Source organism: Cupressus sempervirens, chromosome 2 (assembly GCF_028749045.1).
Source record: "Cupressus sempervirens isolate cs-2001-9-10 chromosome 2, ASM2874904v1, whole genome shotgun sequence".
In the NCBI taxonomy this organism is placed as follows: Eukaryota; Viridiplantae; Streptophyta; class Pinopsida; order Cupressales; family Cupressaceae; genus Cupressus; species Cupressus sempervirens.
The window spans coordinates 194,780,932-194,800,678 of NC_143119.1; the positions used below are offsets into that span (position 1 = coordinate 194,780,932).

Genomic DNA, 19,747 nt, shown 5'->3' on the forward strand with positions numbered 1-19,747 from the left:
AAAACTAATATCAAACTGTGACGAATGCATTGAAATTGCTGAAAGAAAGTAACAGACCAGGACATCAAAAAATCTTAAATAAGTACAAGGCATGTAACTATTTACTGGGCAATAAAAAACACATTGTGAAAGTAGGATGAGTGGTGATTACTGCTATGGTCAAAAACTGATTCGAGAAAATACACAGAGAACAAATTGTAAATTTCAACACACCATGAAGTAAAGAGTGCTAGCGTATGCTAAACGAAAGTAACAGACCGGGACATCAAAAAATATTCAATGAGAAAGAGGCATGTACTGTTACACAGCACAATAAAAGGCACATTCTGAAACTAGGATGAGTGGTGATTACTGATATGGTCAGAAACTAATGCTAGCAAATACAGAGAGAACAAATTGTAAATTTGCACGCACCATGAATTCAAGAGTTTTAGCAAGCGTAATAATATGATTCTCCATTCAAAAAAAAAAACTAGATCGATAAGATCAAGCACATAAATCATGCATCTCATAATCCAGTAATAATGTAGGCTAAAATCAAAACCTTTTGAATGTAGAAATCAATCAAATTAATTTTATATTTATTTATTTTGCTTTGAAATGGAAATGAAAGGCTATTTAGAGATACTATTATCATATCAGAGTTTAATATAACTCAACACGAATTTCACCCCGTAGGACCTCCAATGTGAAGGAAAAAACAGTCACTTCGGTAATAGCAATGCACCTTGAATATACTTCTTCATTAATGGAAATATGCCTCTAATGATTGCCTTGTGCCATATTCCTCAGACACATCTAATTTTCATTTCATAATTTCAGCTACAGCTTTGTTATGCTGTCAGAAAACACGACCATTTCTGCCTGTTACTACAACAAGTAGACTTCTTTCTATTGATATCAATGATCATATTCCCTTTTTTCCCAGCATTACTTTTCAACCATATTTCAGTTTCATCTTTAGCTATTCTTAGGAAGCTAGATCTTGCAGATTGAATCATCCTGGTTTTGTTACTTGACCCTTAAGCCCATGTCAGCATATGCTTTGGTATGCAGCTACCTTAATATTTTTTAAGTTCTGGAATTTGACAGCCATTTAATTTCTTTGGTGTAAATTAGTAGAATGATGGTATGCAACTACCTTAATCTAAGTGCACTGTCTGATGTCAGCATGTTATGTAGTTGCTAAAACAGATAAGTTCGTTGAGCACCAAATCCTTCTAACTAAGAAACAGCCTTTTTATTCATTACCTGAAGAGGAAACAAACTTCATTTTTTACAGGTTATAATAATTTCTATACACTACTACATGAAACAAAGCCCACCCTTTTCTAACTTCATGCTAGAAGACAGTCCCACTGACCAGGTAAATTCCTACATATAGAATCCATGATTAAGGTAAATTCCTTCAAGGGATGGTTAAGCCATCAATCATCTACTATCACAGTAGAATTTCAGTATGGTTGAGAATATTAATGGAAAACATACCTCGGATGATCTATTAACAGACCTAGAATATTATGACCAATTATAATGGATTCAGGGGCAAGCCCCCTGTGGACGCAAGTGTCAAATCTACAGTTTGGCAATCCTAACAAAATGGGAACAGTAGTCAACCTCCATGTATTAATACTTGTAATTTACGAACTTATCAAATCATCATTATCATTACTATTATGGAATAATAGGGAGAGCAAAAGGGTAGTAAGGTCACTTTCATTTGCTCTTTTTGAAGTAAGATTTAATAATAAACAATAATAAAAAATAAAATAAAATTTAAATTGTAAATATAAAAGGAAAAAAAATAGAATATAACATAATACAAATTTAGTTAAGTTAAATGAATAGTGGAAGGCATGAAATGACAAGTTGCAACTCCCTCAAACATAACATATAAAAGGGAAAAGAGAACTTCATTTTAAAGGGGATAGGGAGGAAGGAAGAAAGGGGGAACATAGGGTTTAAGGAGGAGTAATATAAGGACAAAGAAATAGAGGAAAATAAGGAAGTGACCCTTTCAAAAGGTTGTGACTCTATATTGTGGTAAATTTTAAAAGTTGTGACCCTGTCAAAGTGCAGAAATGATGAAGGGTTGTGGTAGAAGGGTGATAATTGTGAAATTGTTAGCGTTAGAACAGTATCACACAGCTGTGAGGGAGGGAGTGAATCAGTTATGTCTTAAACTCATTAACTTTAGCTGATTATCAAATTTGAACCTTTAGATCTTAGATCTTAATGTTAAGCATGTGAACATAAATCCAAATCTGTGAACACTTAACACCAAGATTTTTTGTGTGCAAACCCTGTTAAGGGAAAAACCAGTGGGGCTGGCACCCACAATAAACTGTACTTTGTTAAAAGTATAACTTATTACAAATGGAAATGCAGTTGCATTCAAACACACTACCTAGAGCTCACTGCTCAATTACAAACAAAGACTCAAAGTCTTACATAAATGGACAAATTCATGAACTGTTTGATAGTATCTTCCCCATGCCTGATCAATTTCATTGAAGCTTATCAAATTCCAATCATACCTCTTCTCAAGATCACCGATGCATGACTTGCATCCACATTGACACACACTTCCATAGACAAAAGCTTGCATTCCTTTATATCCTTCATCAAACTTGTAGACACAAACAAAGTCAACCTTATCAAACACCTAATTACAAAACACTTATTGATAACAACTCATATTATAAATCAATCCAATTTTTTGACTAGTACATATCAATGATCCATAATAACATCCTCAAACACGCCACAAACCATCTCAAAGTGCTACACCTTAGGTTGTGTGATGTCCCCAATATTATTAAATAATAATGTTTGGTTATATGACCAACAATCAATGTTTTTATCTCTTGGGCCCACTCTTTATTTTATTTTTGTTGTAAATTGTCAACCTGTTGGCATTTTTGTAATCCTTTGAGAAGCTTCCCCAAAGCCCTTTATAAGGCCATCTTGTAGGTTGTTTTAGGCATGTGATTTAGATTATTTTATTGTATGTGAATTCGTGTTGGAGTCCTATGTTATTTGCCATTTCAAAAGTGAGAGATCTTCCCTATTTGGCTTTTACGGTATCAATGGGATTCAACCCCATCCTATTTCGTCCTCCATGCTACTTGTCTAGATTTGGCAAGCCCGAGTGCCATCTTTGTCTACAATATAATATTGAGATTCATCTACAATTTATTACATCTCTATATGTGGCTTACTTTTGGTATCTGGTGAATATCTAGCAATGAGTGATTCATAGTTGTCTTTAATTAGTTGAAACTTGAATTAATATCTTCCTTACCTGTGGCCTTCGCCTCCCTTTTTGTAGCCTTTTGATTCCTCTGCACAGCCTCAAGGTCCCTCCGACGCAACATCAAGCTCCGTCTGGCACGACCTTGACTTCCACCGATGCAGCCTCGACTACCTCTAGAGCGACTCCTTTAGGTGGTTTCCCTCGGGTCGTTTCCCTCAGGCACTTTCCATCAGGTGGTCTCCATCGGGTACTTTCCATCAGGCGGTTTCTCTCGAGTGGTTTCCATCAGGTACTCTCAAGTGTGTCATCAGGAACATTACAGTGGTATTAGAGCTAGTGATCTTGCCAACCTATCAATGACATTGGATGCTGCCAAGATCCCAATCAATAGGAAGAATGAGTGAATCAAGCACTAAGGTGATACAACTTCTAAGGGAGCTAACAAGAGGACAACAACAACTGAGCCAAACTTTGTTGAATGACAACAACAACTTGGTGAGACCTTGGCGAAGGGGCAAGAACAAATTGGCGAAACTCTTCGACTTTTGGCAGAAGGAAGGGCAAATGGAGGACATAATGGGCATGGTGATAATTATGTCAATGAGAGACTTCACATAGAGCACTCCCACACACAACCAATGATGCTAACATTTCCCCAACGGTTAGAAAAACCGAGGGAACAAGAGCCTACCTTCCTCAAGATGCAAGATCAATTCCGACAAGACTAGTTTGATGCTGGATTTGGTGCGGAATTATCCTTCAAGGATTATGTGGATTTGCGGATTAGATATTCTAGGAGGTAGGCCAATTACAATGATGACATTAAACGAAAGATTGGAAAGATAAACTTATCATGCTTTGATGGATCTGGGCATACATTAGCACGAGCATGGGTTCAAAAGGCTAATATATACTTCCAGCTCAACCTCGTGCCTAAAGAAGAGGCAATCAAGTTTGTGATACTTCACCTGAAGGGAATCGCTCATGAATGGTGGCACCATGGGATGGTCACCCTTGATCATGATCAAATCACTTCATATGCCGACTTTACAAAGAGACTTATTGACTGCTTTGACAGGAAGGATCCGAAGCTCAACTTTAAGGAGTTGGCACAACTAAAGAAAACTGGAGCAGTAGAGAGCTACATATAGAATTTCAGAGGTTACCAGTACTAGTGACAAACATTTCAAAGAGAAGTCTTGTTGTTTTATTCATGGATGGGATGACTGAACCTTTAAAGGGCTAGGTGAACGGTTTTAACCCCAACACACTCGTGACAGCAATCAAGAAAGCTTAGGACATGGCAATGTCCACTTCTTCATTTGAAAGTTATTCACATGCCAAGCCAACCCTTGCTCCAAAGGAGAAAGACAACAAGCCCCCTTCAAAGAAGCAATCAATGGATGAACCCATGAGACAACATTTGAGGTGGAGGAAGCTATGTTTTAATTCTAAGGAATCATGGGAACCAAGACACCAATGCTTAGGGAAGGGGAAGGTCCATTACATAGAGTTAGTGTCATATAGTAAAGGGGATGAGGAACCAGAAATCAAAGAAGATGATCAACAAGCTTCCAGAGAGATTTACACAAATCATGTAGAGAGGATTGGTGCGCTAGTACGTCGAGGAGGTACCATCACCCTTGTTGGCACTCCGAGGTGTACTATTTTTCGAGTACGAGGAACTCTCCAAGGGCAATGGGTCATAGTCATGTTGGACAGTGGAGTGACACTCAATTTTATTAATTTGTCACTTGTGAAATGAAGAGGTTTAGCTACAAAGGCACATGCGGGATTCCAAGTCAAGGTAGCAAGAGGAAACCTCCTATCATGTGCTCATCTGGTCCCACAACTTAGCATTACCATGGGGAACCATACAGTGACAAAAGATTTCTTTGTAGTAGATCTGGATGACATGGAAGTCATTCTTGGCATCCAGTGGATGGAAACTCTAGACGAGTACACACAAAGCTTCACGAATGGAGTTTTCATTCAAAGTGGATGGAAAGAAGGTAGTCCTGAGGGGAATGTCAAACGGAGGGCCGAAGGAAATCTAGGCACAACGGATGGAAGCCATTTTTTGACATGACAACATTGTTTGGGCAGCATAGTGTTTGATCTCAACAAAACCGATGAATGGGTAACAGACTGACTACCAGGATAATGAGCCTCATAGTATTGGATAAGCACAATCTTCGTCGACATTCCTCCTGGCATCCCTCTACACAGAGGCTTTGAGCACACCACTGAGTTGGAGGAAGGAGCCAAACCTGTCATCACTATACCCTTCCACCATCCTAAAAGGTTTAAGGATGAGATAGAAAAAATGATCAAAGAACTAAAGAAAGGATGGATAAGGCCCAATTCCAGTCCTTTTGCATCATCAGTAGTTTTGGTTAAGAAGAAGGATGGAACCCTCTGAATGTGTGTGACTATCGTGTACTGAACAAGAAAACAATTAAAAATAGGTACCTCATTCCCAGGATCAACTAACTATTGGATGAGTTACCCGGTGCACTATATTTTTTTAAAATAGATCTTCGTTTTGGCTACCACCAGATTTGCATGAGTGAGGAAGATGTGTAGAAGACTACATTTCGTTGTCATTACGGCCATTATGAGTTCTTGATCGCGTAATTTGGTCTGACAAATGCTCTAGCTACTTTCCTATCATGCATGAACCACAACTTCAACAAACAACTGCAAAAGTACCTACTCGTGTTTTTTGATGACATACTTATTTACAGTAAGACATGGGAGGAACATTTAAGGCATTTGGATGAAGTGATCGAGATCATGGAGTCACAATCACTATTTGCCAAGAGGTCTAAATGCGAATTTGGAATGACACAAATATTGTATCTAGGGCACATAATCAACACTCAAGGGGTTCAAGTACACCAAGAAAAGATTCAAGCCATCTTGGATTGGCCGCCACCCAAGACTCTCAGATCTATGTGGATTCCTTGGATTGTGTAGTCATTACAGAAAGTTCGTGAAGGGGTTCTCACAACTTAGTGCACCACTAACAAATCTGAAAAAAAAGGAAATTTTTCATTGGGATACGAAAGCACAACACATCTTGGACAAGTTGAAGGAAGTCATGAGTTCATGTTCAATGCTGGCACTACTTGAGTTCAATCAACCCTTCATCTTGGAGTGTGATGCATTAGGAGAAGGTATTGGGGCAACATTGATGCAGGATTGTCACCCCATTGCATTTTGTATTTCATCTATGACAAAAAGATGCTCACCATCATGCGTGCACTAACAAAGTTTTGGCAGTATCTCATTGGAGCAAAATTTGTGGTACCGACAGATCACAACAGCCTGAAATGTTTTTTAGAGCAGAGAGATTTAAATGAATAGCAACAAAAGTGGGTGAGCAAAATCCAAGCATTTGACTTTGATATTGAGTATGTGAAGGGAAAAAATAATGTAATGGCTGATGCTCTATCAAGAAGGCCTACAATATGCTCTTTGTCTCAAATTTCAGCGAACTGGAAGGAACACCTATTGGTTGAATACTCCAAGAACACATTTGCCTGTTAGTTGATGGATGGTCAAGTACAAGATGATACATATAAGGTGGTAGATGATATCATCTACTACAAGGGCAGGATCTATCTGGTCCACGAGTCCAAAATGAAGGAAAGAATTCTAAAGGAGATGCACAATTCACCCTTGGCTAGATACCTTGGATACCCAAAAACCTACAGGCAAATCCAAGAACTGTTTACATATAAGGGCCTCAAGAATGACATCTTGCAGTATGTATTGGAATGCTCTACCTACCAACAAAACAAATCTGAGCACACCCTACCAATAGGACTTCTCCAACCATTGCCAATCCTTGATCAATAGTGGGAAGGTATTTCAATGGATTTCATCACTCAGCTACCGAAAGTTTAGGGGAAGGATTGCATTTTTGTTGTGGTTGATCATTTGACCAAGTATGCCCATTTATTTTCCATTTCCACTGAATACCAAGCATCTCAAGTGGTAGAGTTGTTCTTCTGTGAGGTTTTCCATTTACATGGTCTCCCATGAAATATAGTAAGTGACAAAGATAGTCGTTTCCTCAGTGCTTTTTGGATGGAGTTGTTTAGGATAGCGGGAACAGAGTTGTCACCAAGTATGAGCTACCATCCACAGTCAAATGAACAGACAACAATTGTAAACAAATGGTTGAAGGGCTATCTGAGGATCTATGTTTCAGCTCAGCAGGAGGCATGGGTGCAATGGTTACATTTGGGTGACAATGGTCACAACACTACCTATCACATGTTGATAGGCATGCCACCCTTCAAAGCATTGTATGGTTATGAACCTTCATCATTCATAGATTAGCAATTGGGTGATAGTTGTGCATCGAGGGCTAAAGATTGGCTACAGGAGAGTTTAGATATCATGAGATCTCTCAAGGAAAATCTACAAGGGGCTCAAAACCAACAAAAAATGTATGCAGACCAACATCGGATTGAGAGAAGTTTTGAGGTTAGTAATCTGATATACCTTCGGCTTTAACCATATAGACAATCCTCCCTGAAGTTGTCTAGAAAAGAGAAACTAAAACCCCACTTCTACGGACCGTACAAAGTTCAAAGGGTAGGATAAGTTGCCTACGAATTGGAGCTGCCTTAAGGAAGCCGAATCCAAAATGTTTTTCACGTGTCATGTCTGAAGAAGGCTATTAGATAGCGCATCAAAATGTCAAAGGAATTGCCTCCCATTAATGAAGATGGGAAATTAATTCTAGAGCCAGTTGAGATCATAGATGTCCAGGAGAAGTGGCTCAAGTCCCGCACCATTAAGGAGTTTTTTGTGCGATGGAAGGATCTTCTGGTTGAGGATGCCACCTGTGAAGGCAAGAAAATTCTAGAGAATCCAAGCTTGCAATTGCTTGAAGGCCAGCAATTTTCGAGCGAGGATTGTGATGTCCCCAATATTATTAAATAATAATTTTTGGTTATGTGGCCGATAGTCAATGTTTTTATCTCACAGGCCCACTCTTTATTTTACTTTTGTTGTAACTTGTTGCCCTGTCGGCATTTTTGTAATCCTTCAAGAAGCTTCCCCAAAGCCCTTTATAAGGCCATCTTGTAGGTTGTTTTAGGCATGTGATTTGGATTATTTTATTGTATGTGAATTCCTGTTGGAGTTTTGGTTTTATTTGCCATTTTGGAAATGAGAGATCTTCCCTATTTGGCTTTTACAGTTTCAGTGGGATTCAACCCTACCCTATTCGGTCCTCTACACTACTTATTTGGATCTGGCAAGTCTAAGTGTCATCTTTGCCTGCAATATAATATTGAGATTCGTCTACAATTTAATACATCTTTGTATGTGACTTACTTTTGATATCTAGTAAATATTTGGCATTAAGTGATTCACAGTTGTCTTCAATTAGTTGAATCTCACATTAATCCTTTCCTATGGCCTTCGCCTCCCTTTTCGTAGCCTTCTGATTCCTCTCGCACGGCCTTAGGGTCCCTCCAACATGGCCTCAACTCCCTCTGACATGGCTTTAGCTACCTCTAGCACAACTCCCTCAGGTGGTTTCTCTTAGGTGGTTTCCGTCGAGCACTTTCCATATGGTGGTCTCCCTCGAATACTTTCCCTTGGGTGGTTTCTATCAGGTAGGGGAGAGGGCCCAATACTTGAACACCCTAACTTTGCGCTTATCAAAACCCTACATAAAAATTTCAAATCACTCCCAATTTTTTACAGCAGCTTACTTGGCGATTTGTCTACTTATAACTAAGGTTTCAAGTCCACTTTACCCGATATGATGCCACACCAACATGCTTTTTGCCAAGTTGACCAAAATATCCCACAAAAAAAGTGAGACCAATGGTTGTGCACAAAGGGTACCTATAGTTGAACAGTTGAAGTGGCATCACATCATTGGTTAATTTTTATAATTAAGGGTACATTTTATTCAATTTTGGGTAGTTAGCATTGTAGTAACAACTTTAAAGTCACAATATATTGGTACAATGTTGTCAAAAAAATTGGACATTAAGTCAATAAGTGTAGGTATTAAGTGAACAACTCTATTCACAACTATTGGAACGTGTTCAAGTACTGGGTCCTATTGTGAAGTTTTCACATCATAGCCCCAAAATTTTGGGGACCCCCTTTTTTCAATTGCTTTGGTAATTTTTTTCAAAGTTGTCCAAAAAATTTCGATTTAAAAAATTTTACACTGTGGACACCTTCGGGCCAGGAGGAATGTGGTTGGATTTATTTTTCACTCGATGCAAAACTTGATTTTCCGGAAAATGTAATTTTATCCTTAGGCCAAACAAATTTCAAAGATAAATTTTTTTTCGATGGTTAGAACAATGCCCAACAGGATAAATTTACAATTTTTTTGGGACAGACAGATTTTGAAAATTGGATGTAATTGTATAATTTTGAGCATTTTCAAAATGAAATTTTTTTTTAGATCTAATTATTTCGGAAAATATTTAATTTTTTGGTGAAAAAGAAAATTTTGTGATAATGAAATTAAATTGGAAAAATAGATTTTGAATGCTGAAAAATAGATTTTGAGTGGTTAAAAAATTAAAATTGCATTGCAAAATTGAAAGTGGGCTTAATTGCAAAATTTTGCATTAGATTGGTTAAAAAATTGCTTTAAAGATTTTAAAAATATTAAGAGAGATTGGTAATTTAAAATTGAAAATCAATTTTAGCTTGCCTAATCTGATTTTAATGATATTTTAACTACCAAAATGTTATTAAATGAAAATTTTAACATCTCCAAGGCTTTCTTAATTTTATTTTGCAATTTTTGGTCACAACCAACAATTAAATGAGTAGATTTCATTATGGGCAAAATAAATTTTAGCATGGCATTTAAATTTGGGCCATTAATACAACACTAATTTAATTTTTTCTCTCCTACAAGGCTAGTCGGCCAGCTTGAGGGAGCAAGGGGATTGTGGTATAAGAGGGCTCCCCCTCTCTCTCATCTCCTCATTCCATCTCAGCTTTCTCCTATGTTTGACGATTTTTTGGAGAAGCAATTTTCATGTGTTTAGCGATTTCTCTTGGAGGGCAGCTTTCAAACCTTGGCGATTTTCCTTGAAGCAGAATTTTATTGCTTGGCCATTCTCCTTCTTCCAATTGGAGTGAATTTCTGCCCTAGACAATTTGGGGAGTAGACTTGAATATTTTCTCTTGCTTGGAAATTTTAAGGACTCTGATTTTTCTTGCTAAAGGTTGCGAACTTTGCACTAGATCTGGCAACTTTTATTTGGTAGAAGATATTGATCCAAGATCTGATTCTTGGGCAGATGTGGGCAGTTTCAAAAGGATTAAAATTCTGATTTTCGCTAGGGCATCATTACTTGCAAGGAGGCTTGAATTTTATAAGCTCTTATTCGAACTTGAAGAAGGCCCAGCTATTGGTAAAGACAAAATTAAGGTAAAATTCCATTCATTTTAGAGGAAAAGGTTGGTTTAAAGGTGGATTTCGCTCCTTGTTCTTGTTTGGTTCGTTTCCTTTGTTTTCTTCTTGCATTCATCATCCACCACTTCATCATCCCATTAATAGGTAGAAGTTTGGAGAGATAAGTGTAGATTCCATGATAGGACACTTGGCAAGGCAAAAATAAGCTAGACCACCCTAGGTTGAAGTTGGAAGATATAAGTGTAGTCCATCCTAAGGTAACGAAGAGGCAGAAATAAGTGGTAGTTCCACCCCTAGGCTGAAGATTGGAGAGATAAATGTAGAGATAAGATTTGGCGAGGCAGAAATAAGTGTAGGTTCCATTGATAGAAAGAAGGTTGGAGATCGATAAGTGTAGTCCCTATCATTTAGAATGAAGGGGCAGAAATAAGTGTTTAAGATGGTAAATGTTAGTATAAACAAGAACTCAAAGGGAACGAATACCAAAAAGGACAAAGAGGACATGATGCCTAAGACCGCCTTCTTCTCGAAAGTGAGGCGAATAAGTGATACCAATATCAACACAGTAAACATAATACAGTTAAAGGACAGATTGAAGGAAGGGCAATCCCCCATGACAAAGAAAATCTACAAAAGGGAATTGTACACGCGGCAACCTTCTCTCCTACCTTGCCTTGTCCAGAATTGGTAATGGAGTGTGCATCCCGATTTGATTTGGTTAGTAAGTCCATCATTTTTTATGAAGGGAAGAGAGTGTTAGCCAATATCAGTGGAAAAGTAGTCGAAGAAGCATTTAATATCCCCCAGTACAAAGGCATGACAGTAGTAATGACAGATCAGGCAACTAAGCTATTCCAGGACAACCAACAGGCTTATTTTATTCATCTAAAGTAGGATTGGCTACATGAGGGCAAGAAGGGAGTCACCAGGTCATCCAGGCTCACCATGTCAAATTTCAAATCAAAGTATGGCGATCTCATTGTGCTTCTTAGCTAGATCATGGGCTTAGCTCAAGGTATGCAATTCGAAAATTGGATGTACTTCTTTATTAATGAAATTGAAAAAGGAAAAAGAAGATTTGATTGGGCTAGGATCATAAGCGACAATCTAGAATTGCAACTTAGGACCATGCAAAATAAAAAACAATTATATATAGAGTCCTATCTGTTCTATCTGATTGCGAGGTTGTATGAAAATCCTGGACTTAAGGCCTTGGGAGTAACTAGTAATGGGTCGAGGCAATGTTTGGTGCATGAGTGCTATCCACAGCTTCATTTGCACAACGACAAAGACTATAAGATATTTTGTGACGTCTTTGCCATGAAGACAGTAAAGATATTGCAAGGGACACCTGCTAAGAGACTCTCATCAGAAGCAAAAGCAAAAGTTAAGAAGTATGGGAGTTGGTTCATTCAATTACTGCAATTCACTTATATTAGAGTAGCAGGAAGCAAAGTATGTCCCAAGAGACTTCCAAGGTACCCACCCGACAAGGTAGTTTTGATGGAGTTGGCTAGGCAACTTGAGCATTATGACAAAATGATGAAACTTAAAGGTGAGACAGGGATTACCTTCTCATTTGGAATTGGCAATGATAGTTGCCCCAATCCTATTGCCTTTGCAGCCGCGGAGAAAGAATTAGAATGGTACCACCTAGGATGGTATAGAGCAAGGCAAGGATTCAATCCTAATGGTCTTATCAAAGCATCTCACGGAAATGCATTTAAACATGTTCCTAATATAGAAGATTTTTGGGCCAATGCCCAGGATGACTTTCATGTAAGAAAGTCAACTTTCTCAAGATTGTTAGTGAACATGATGAGAACAATCAAATGGAGAGGCCTTGATATTCCCGATCAACTGGAAGATGATGAAAATGTGCCGAGAGAAGATTATGATATAGTGGATGAAATGGAATGATCACTAGGATCCTTCCTTGGAGGCAGTTACAAGGCCAGTTGAACTACACACTGAGTCATGGTACAATGGGAAGTTGAGGCAGTTGCAAAGCCAGAGGGTACACCTTACTTATGAGAAGATGAAACCAAAGGAAGGTCCAGCAGAATTAGTCGGACAAAAAGGTGAGGGCAATAGCCAGCAGCAAAGAGCAGTTAAGAGTAAGAAGAGAGGTTTAGGTGCTGAGAAGAATAAAGAACATTAGGAACCTCCAGCAAAGAAACAAAATGCAACACTGTCAAGAGAGAGCATAAGTGAGTCTAGAAGCCAAGACGATAATACAACTGTACAAGGGGCGGCACTTGATTTTGAAGATATCAAAGAGGAGGATGTCAATGAGATAGAGTTTGGATCGAGATTGGATGAGTTGAGAAAGGTTGCCATCAATAAGAAACATTTAGGCACCCTTGCCTCCCTCAATTCCTTTATCGAATATGCAAAGGAATATGAGAAGGATCATGAGAAAATACTACAAGCAACAAGCAACATGATGAATTCAGTTGAGCTCAAGATGAAACATACACCTTGCCCTCCCATGAAAGAAGTCAATGATAAGCTAGCCAAGTTCATCACTTTGGCTAAAAAGATGAAAGAAAAGGGTAGATTTATATTAGGAGATCATTTGATGTAAGCCCAAGTGGCAATTTCTCCCTCTTCTTGGATGGGACAAGTGTCTAGTTCTAATTGGCTACCATTTTGGTGCCTTCTCATTGGTTGCCACTTTTTCTTTTTTTTCATTGGTCCATTGACAAGGTGGCGTCTCCTCATTGGCCGACAGGGTGGCAACCCTAATTAGGGTTTCTTGGATCCAATCTGGATATTTGATTTTGCCTCTTTATCTCTACCGTTGGTTGTAATTTTTGGCCTCTCTATAACTCAGTTTGCTCTCATTTGTAAAGGGTCGGAGAAAATTGTTGCTAAGATAATGCCAAAATCGCTTTTCTTTATCATTGTTGTGACTTGTATGGTGATTAAGAACATTTGGTACTATTGCATGGTTTCTACTTACAATAGTTAGAATTAGATTTCCTTTGAAGTTGTTAAAGTAGATTTCCATGGATAGTTGCATAGTGATATTAGTGGATGTTTGATAGGGATCCTAGTGGCTTGTTAGGAAGCCTTGTGTGGTAAACTAGTCCTTTTCCCTTGAATTATTACGTCTATGGAGTTAGAGCCACTGGTTAGCTTTCATTAGATTCGATACCCGTCCATTTGCTAATTTTTCCATTCATAGGAGTAAGAGTAAATAGCAAGTAGTTGAGTAGTCGAATTTCATACCAGAAAGTTAGGAAGGTAAAAGTCATTAGAAGCATTATTGCCTCCTCGCGCAATCAACATCATTTGGCACTACACCCTCCACCATCACCGTCACCATCAACATTATCTGGCACTCATACAAAATCATCACCATCACACCAAAAGCCCAAGTCATCCTTGAATGAACAACGTAAGGCCGCCTACGTGATTACCAGCAAATCACATCAATAACTGAGTTAGTATCTACAGGTGTAAGGAACATTGGAGTTATTCTCATGTCTTCATGAGTATTAAATTTTCAAGAGAGGAATTGGGTATTTGATACCCCATTTCAAGTGTTCAATTGCTATATGTTATGTAGTGGTACAAAACTAACATCAACAGGTCCTCTCCCCTACTTACTCTCACGGGTGTCATCGAGAACATTACAAGTTGGCCACCGAAATTGTCCTTGCAGAAATCACTGGCTCTATCACCTCAAAAACCTTATTGTCTCAAACCAATCATGCCAATGATGTAAAACAAAGTCCTTGACATGCCATAGCCTTCGCATATGTAACTTTTTCATGTCGACCCTCACCAATCCAAACATTGTCACTATGTCTTCCCTGAACATTGTTTTAGTATCAAAATGGAAATCTCCAATAAATCGTCTGTAACTATCTCAAATCTTACTCAAACCCTTAGCAATTTCACATATGACATCATACAACACATATGTACCTGCACAGCATCTACTCTTTTGTACAATAGCCATACCGAACCATTCTTTCCACTATACATTCCTACAACCTGTTTCTACAATATTGTCTAACTAAAAAAATATGTTGAGATCAATAACAAAACATCTTTTAAATATGTCTATGTTCTAATTGAAGAAATTAGAACAGTATCTACAATTAATAAAGATATATTGCGTGGGAAGCTTACTGCATTTGAAATGAGCGAATTTGGAGATGCTTTACCTAAGACTGAAACTGCATTTAAGGCTATTGTGTCAAAGAACAAGAAGAAATATGACTCTAGAGAAAGTTCATCACAATATGAAAATAATTGGGATAAAGAATGGGAAGAGATCATGGAAAAGGAAAGAGAACTTCAAAGACTTAGAAGCCTTGATTAGTAGAAGAATAATAAAATTTGAAAATCTAAAAACAACACAGTTCAGGAAATTCTATTTCTAAGATCCAAGAAAAATCTCAGCTTTTCATGAGGTGTTCTGGGTTGCCGACCAAACCCAAATCGGAAAGATAGGTAGTTATTATTTAATTAGTTGACTAGTTTTTTCAAAAGGGTTTGTAACAGGGTGGTGTATTTTTCACCCTAGAAGGGCCATTCAATCACATATATAAGTGGTGTGAAATGTAAAGAAACAAAATACTAAGATATAGAATAATATTTATGTCAATCAACAATGTAATTTGTTTATGTTCTAGTGCTGCCTTTCTGAATTGTATCTATTGCAAACGGGAGACTTTTTGAAGTGCTAATATATATAAATCAGAAATTTCGCTCTATTTGGTTGTGGATTTGATTGATTTGTCTTGATCAGTCCTTTGGTGATTTTGGCTCAAGAAGATAAAGCTGCATTAAACTTCATAACTAGAAATTATTTCCATTATATTGCAATCTGATCATTTAGAATTAATAGGCACTATTAATTATATCCTATGTTAAATTCAGTAAGGCTGTTGTGATATAATAAAATATTTAAAAACAATGAAGAAAGAAAGTTGATAAGAGCATTTATGCGGTGTTTCCCGTTTTGCTGAAGTTGTACGTAGGAATAAAGGGGGAGTTGTCTCTACTGCCCAATAGAAGAAGGCACTGGTCTGTAATACATTTTTTGAAGTCTTTTTTCAGAAGGATTACAAACAGAAAGTAGTCAGCAGTATTTATTTCAAACCAAGCAAACATAATTCAGATGCATTCAGCACTCTAAAAAATCCAACTTCAAAGATAAGTTATAAATTGTGCAGTGCACAATTTGATTCTTCTCAACACCCATTGCCATCTTCAGGGATCACCAAAACCTCAAATACAGTCATGGATCTGCTATAAAAAGCATTAACAAGAAGATAGTGTTAAGCATAGGTGCATCTGCCTAGGTCATGCAGAGCCTAGAGAGAAGGGGACGAGGTCATAATTGATCATTCCTGTTCATTGACCAAATCAGTCAGAAAGTCCAAGCATTTAGTTAGGCAAGCTCATAAGAAATTCCAAGCTGTCAATTTGGGAACCAACAGGTAGTTTCTTTCCAGAAAAAGGTACTAGGTCCTGCAGAGCCTAAAGAGCAAGGGAAGAGGTTGTAATTGATCATTCCCATTCCTTGACCAAATCAGTTGGAAAGTCCAAGCATTGAGTTAGGCAAGCTCATAGGAAATTCCAATCTGTTGACTTGGGAACCAACAGGTAGTTTCTTTCTGGACACGGAACTGCATAGTGATTCCTTTTTGAAACAACTCAAATGACAAGATGGATCTTCATTTCTTGATGTGTCTACCAGATAGATATGATATGTTTAGAGAGGACTCTAAGATTCTCAGATGGATAAATTGGTTTTGGGACTAGATTGGCCAAATTCTGAATGGCACTTTATCCTTAGTCTTATGTGGCATCAGCCAGCTGAACCCAAAAATCTTGGGTTTTCTTTGGCTCCTTTTGCATAAGAAGATTGCAGTTGGCTCTGTTTTGTCTTCAATGGGTGTCCTACCTATGCCTTGTTCAATTTGCAAAGTTCCTAAAACTGTTGAGCATATCTTCTTTAAATGTCAATTTACTTGTCCAGTCTGGTCCATCTTTTTTTGGTTCTCCTTTCTGTTGGAACTCTCGTCTGGCTCTGTCTTGGATTGAGGTTTTAGCCGGTTATGCTGATTCTTTTGATGATAAGTTGAACAAGTTTTGGGCTGTTTTGTCTACTGAAGTTTTATGGTTTTTGTGGAAACTGAGGAATGAAGAAGCATTTCGGGACAAGATGAGGAGCCTTAGTTTAGCTTTGAAATCACACATCAACTGATAATGTTGCAGGTCTGAACAGTTCTGGAGATTCCAAAAAACAGGTTTATGATCCTTGTTCAGGAGGGAGCTCTCATCATTTATAAATCAGAAATCAGATCAGCACAATGCTTCAATATGTACAAGGACAATTTGTACCAGAAGGAACTTGAAATTCTGAGCCAGTATTAAAGACAAAGAAAGGTATCACTGAGGAAAAGATTGAGAAGAAAAACAAAACTCCCAAAGAATCAGAGATACGCGGGTGGCAGGCCGCTGCTAAAATTTCTCCTGCTACTGATCCTCCTTTAGGGCCCTTGGGGAGATTTGATAATGTTAAAGCATGTAGCTTTGGTCTGACAATAACTGTAATATATATATATATATACCAGTATGATGCATATACTAGTGTATATATATATATATATATAATAGCAGTATATATAACTCTGCACAGTTGAAACTTGAAACCGATGATCATATATATATATATGATCATCGGTTTCAACTGTGCAGAGTTATATATACTGCTATTTAACTGTTGATCATATATATATATATATATATATATAGATAACTCTGCAAAGTTGAAACCGATGATCATATATATATATATGATCATCGGTTTCAACTGTGCAGAGTTATATATACTGCTATTTAACTGTTGATCATATATTTCAACTGTGCAGAGTTATATATACTGCTATTTAACTGTTGATCATATATATATACTGCTGCACAGTTGAAACCGATGATCATACATATATGATCATCGGTTTCAACTGTGCAGAGTTATATATACTGCTATTTAACTGTTGATCATATATATATTATATAGTCTGAGATTTCATTTTAGACATGATCGAAACTTATTCTGTTTCCTTTGATTTAAGATCACTATCGATCTGTATAATATCGGGCTGCAGTTCATAATGATTGGTAATACATGATTAAGCCTTGTGTTAAGTCTATAACAAATCGGGCATGACTAACCAACACCGAATTGGTGTCATGGTGAATGTTCATGTCTCCATTCACAGACATGCCCATTCGCCCTCACACCCCTCTGTGTGAAATGTATACTTGATCCGCCTGGCATAACAAGGCATCAAAATCAATTAATGCAAGCACATCAAAGGATCAATTTACATTTCAAGTTCAAGAACATTTTTGTATCTCTGTTATTTATGTACTAACATATACAGATTCTGAAGCAAATCTATTCTTTGACATCAGTGTCCATACCTGCAATCAAAAGTTGTGCATCAGTCAGCCTCGAATTTGATATCTGGTAAGAAACTTTACAGATAATGATGTTGCTGAATTAGGTAATAATGTAATTGGGTCATGGAGCACATGATGACCTGCTCTAGTAGTGTTTTCTATTTCTTTATGCAAAAACAATTATATATCTAGGCTACTTCATCTTTTAAATTGTCATATATGTTATAGTTGTTAGAGATTTAACATAGTTACTAGACACTCAACGAGATATGGTTTGATCATTTGAACAATATGCTGGTATATCGACAAATGAATAATCTTTTTTCCACTATCTTTAAGATTAAAAAATCGATATTGAAAACAATACATAAGGATCCAGTCAGAATAGATCCACTGGATAGGCAAAATTCAAATTTTGAAAATAACAATCATATTTGGTTTTTCTCTCACATGGTACAAAAAAATTTTGAAAATTTTGGTTTTTCTCTCACATGGTGCAAAATTTTATGAGAGGTCAATATGCAATGCCCCAGATCTAAGCTTATATATCCCTGGCTGCACGTATAATTTCTCAACATACGTTAAAAAATGCAAAAGTTCGCTGATCAGCAGTAATTTTGAAACCAAGAAAGCGGAATTATATATACCTGGCTGGGAATCTGCCGACCATAAAAAGGAGAGCTCGAGGTGACATTGAGCTTAAACGAAGGAAGCGTGTGCACATAAATAGAATACATTCCTTCATACCCATGAAAAAACTTCTCCCACAAAGCAATAAGCGGCAACGGGCCCTTGGTCAAAAACATGAAAGCCACTTTGGGAACCCTGTGAAAAGGATACCCTTTTCTCTTGGGCGCCAGGGAAGCTCTCCAAAGAAGCTCCTCATCGCTCATATTGTGCATTAACTCGCTTGGCCTGATCCACTTTTCTAGTCCTGGCCGATCCCTACTCTTTTTACATGATATCTGAGCCTGAGGAAAAGACAATGGCTTTCCAAGAGGGTTAAACATGTTCTGGGCGCCTAAATATCTGGTCATATGGAAGGTTGCGACCACTCCAATAACTACACCAAAGCCTACCAGTATCAAGTATGAAAGAATACGTAGCATCTTGATATGCCATTCTCGCTTCCCGGATCTGAAGGGAACTAAAAGCGCTGTTGTATCTTCCGCTAAATGGGTAGCCCCCCTAGGCTGCATCCTGGCTGAATCCAATCCTTAGATTCGTTTTCATTACAATCTTTCCTGAATTATCCAATGTTTGTAAAGTTTTTTAGCAGCTTTGGGAGGGCGAAATGTAGAAAAACCTGAACTAGAATGAAATGGGTTTTTAAGAAAGTGCTTAAAAGAGCAGCCGACCCACTTGCAATGTTCCAAACATTGACTGCACTTGGTCCAGCTTTTTCCTCCATTTGAAGGCAGACTCCGTGGAAATCCTTTGCTCCTTGCTTTTTCGGAATTAAGGCTAAAACCGTGGTGGTTTTGATTTGATTTGAGCCAGCATGTCAACAGATAAGTGAGATTCCGGCGTCAGTGCAAGGGTCTGCTTGAAACATTGATCGTAGCACAACCGTTTAGATTTAAAAATAGAATCTACGGCCGCCATGGTAAGGAATATTTTAATCTGGTCCGTAAGGAGGA

At 37.8% G+C, this 19,747-nt stretch overlaps 1 protein-coding gene across 1 annotated transcript in view; it reads right to left on the minus strand.

Moving 5' to 3' along the window:
• LOC149571740 (glycosyltransferase BC10-like) overlaps positions 1 to 19,425 on the minus strand; it is a 37,801-nt gene extending 18,376 nt beyond the window's left edge. Inside the window, exon 1 of the mRNA XM_089813147.1 lies at positions 18,755 to 19,425. Within this exon, the coding sequence (XP_089669273.1) occupies positions 18,755 to 19,306 (552 nt within the window). The 5' untranslated portion in view covers positions 19,307 to 19,425. The remainder of the gene's footprint in view (positions 1 to 18,754) is intronic.
• Between the last annotated feature and the right edge of the window lie 322 nt (positions 19,426 to 19,747).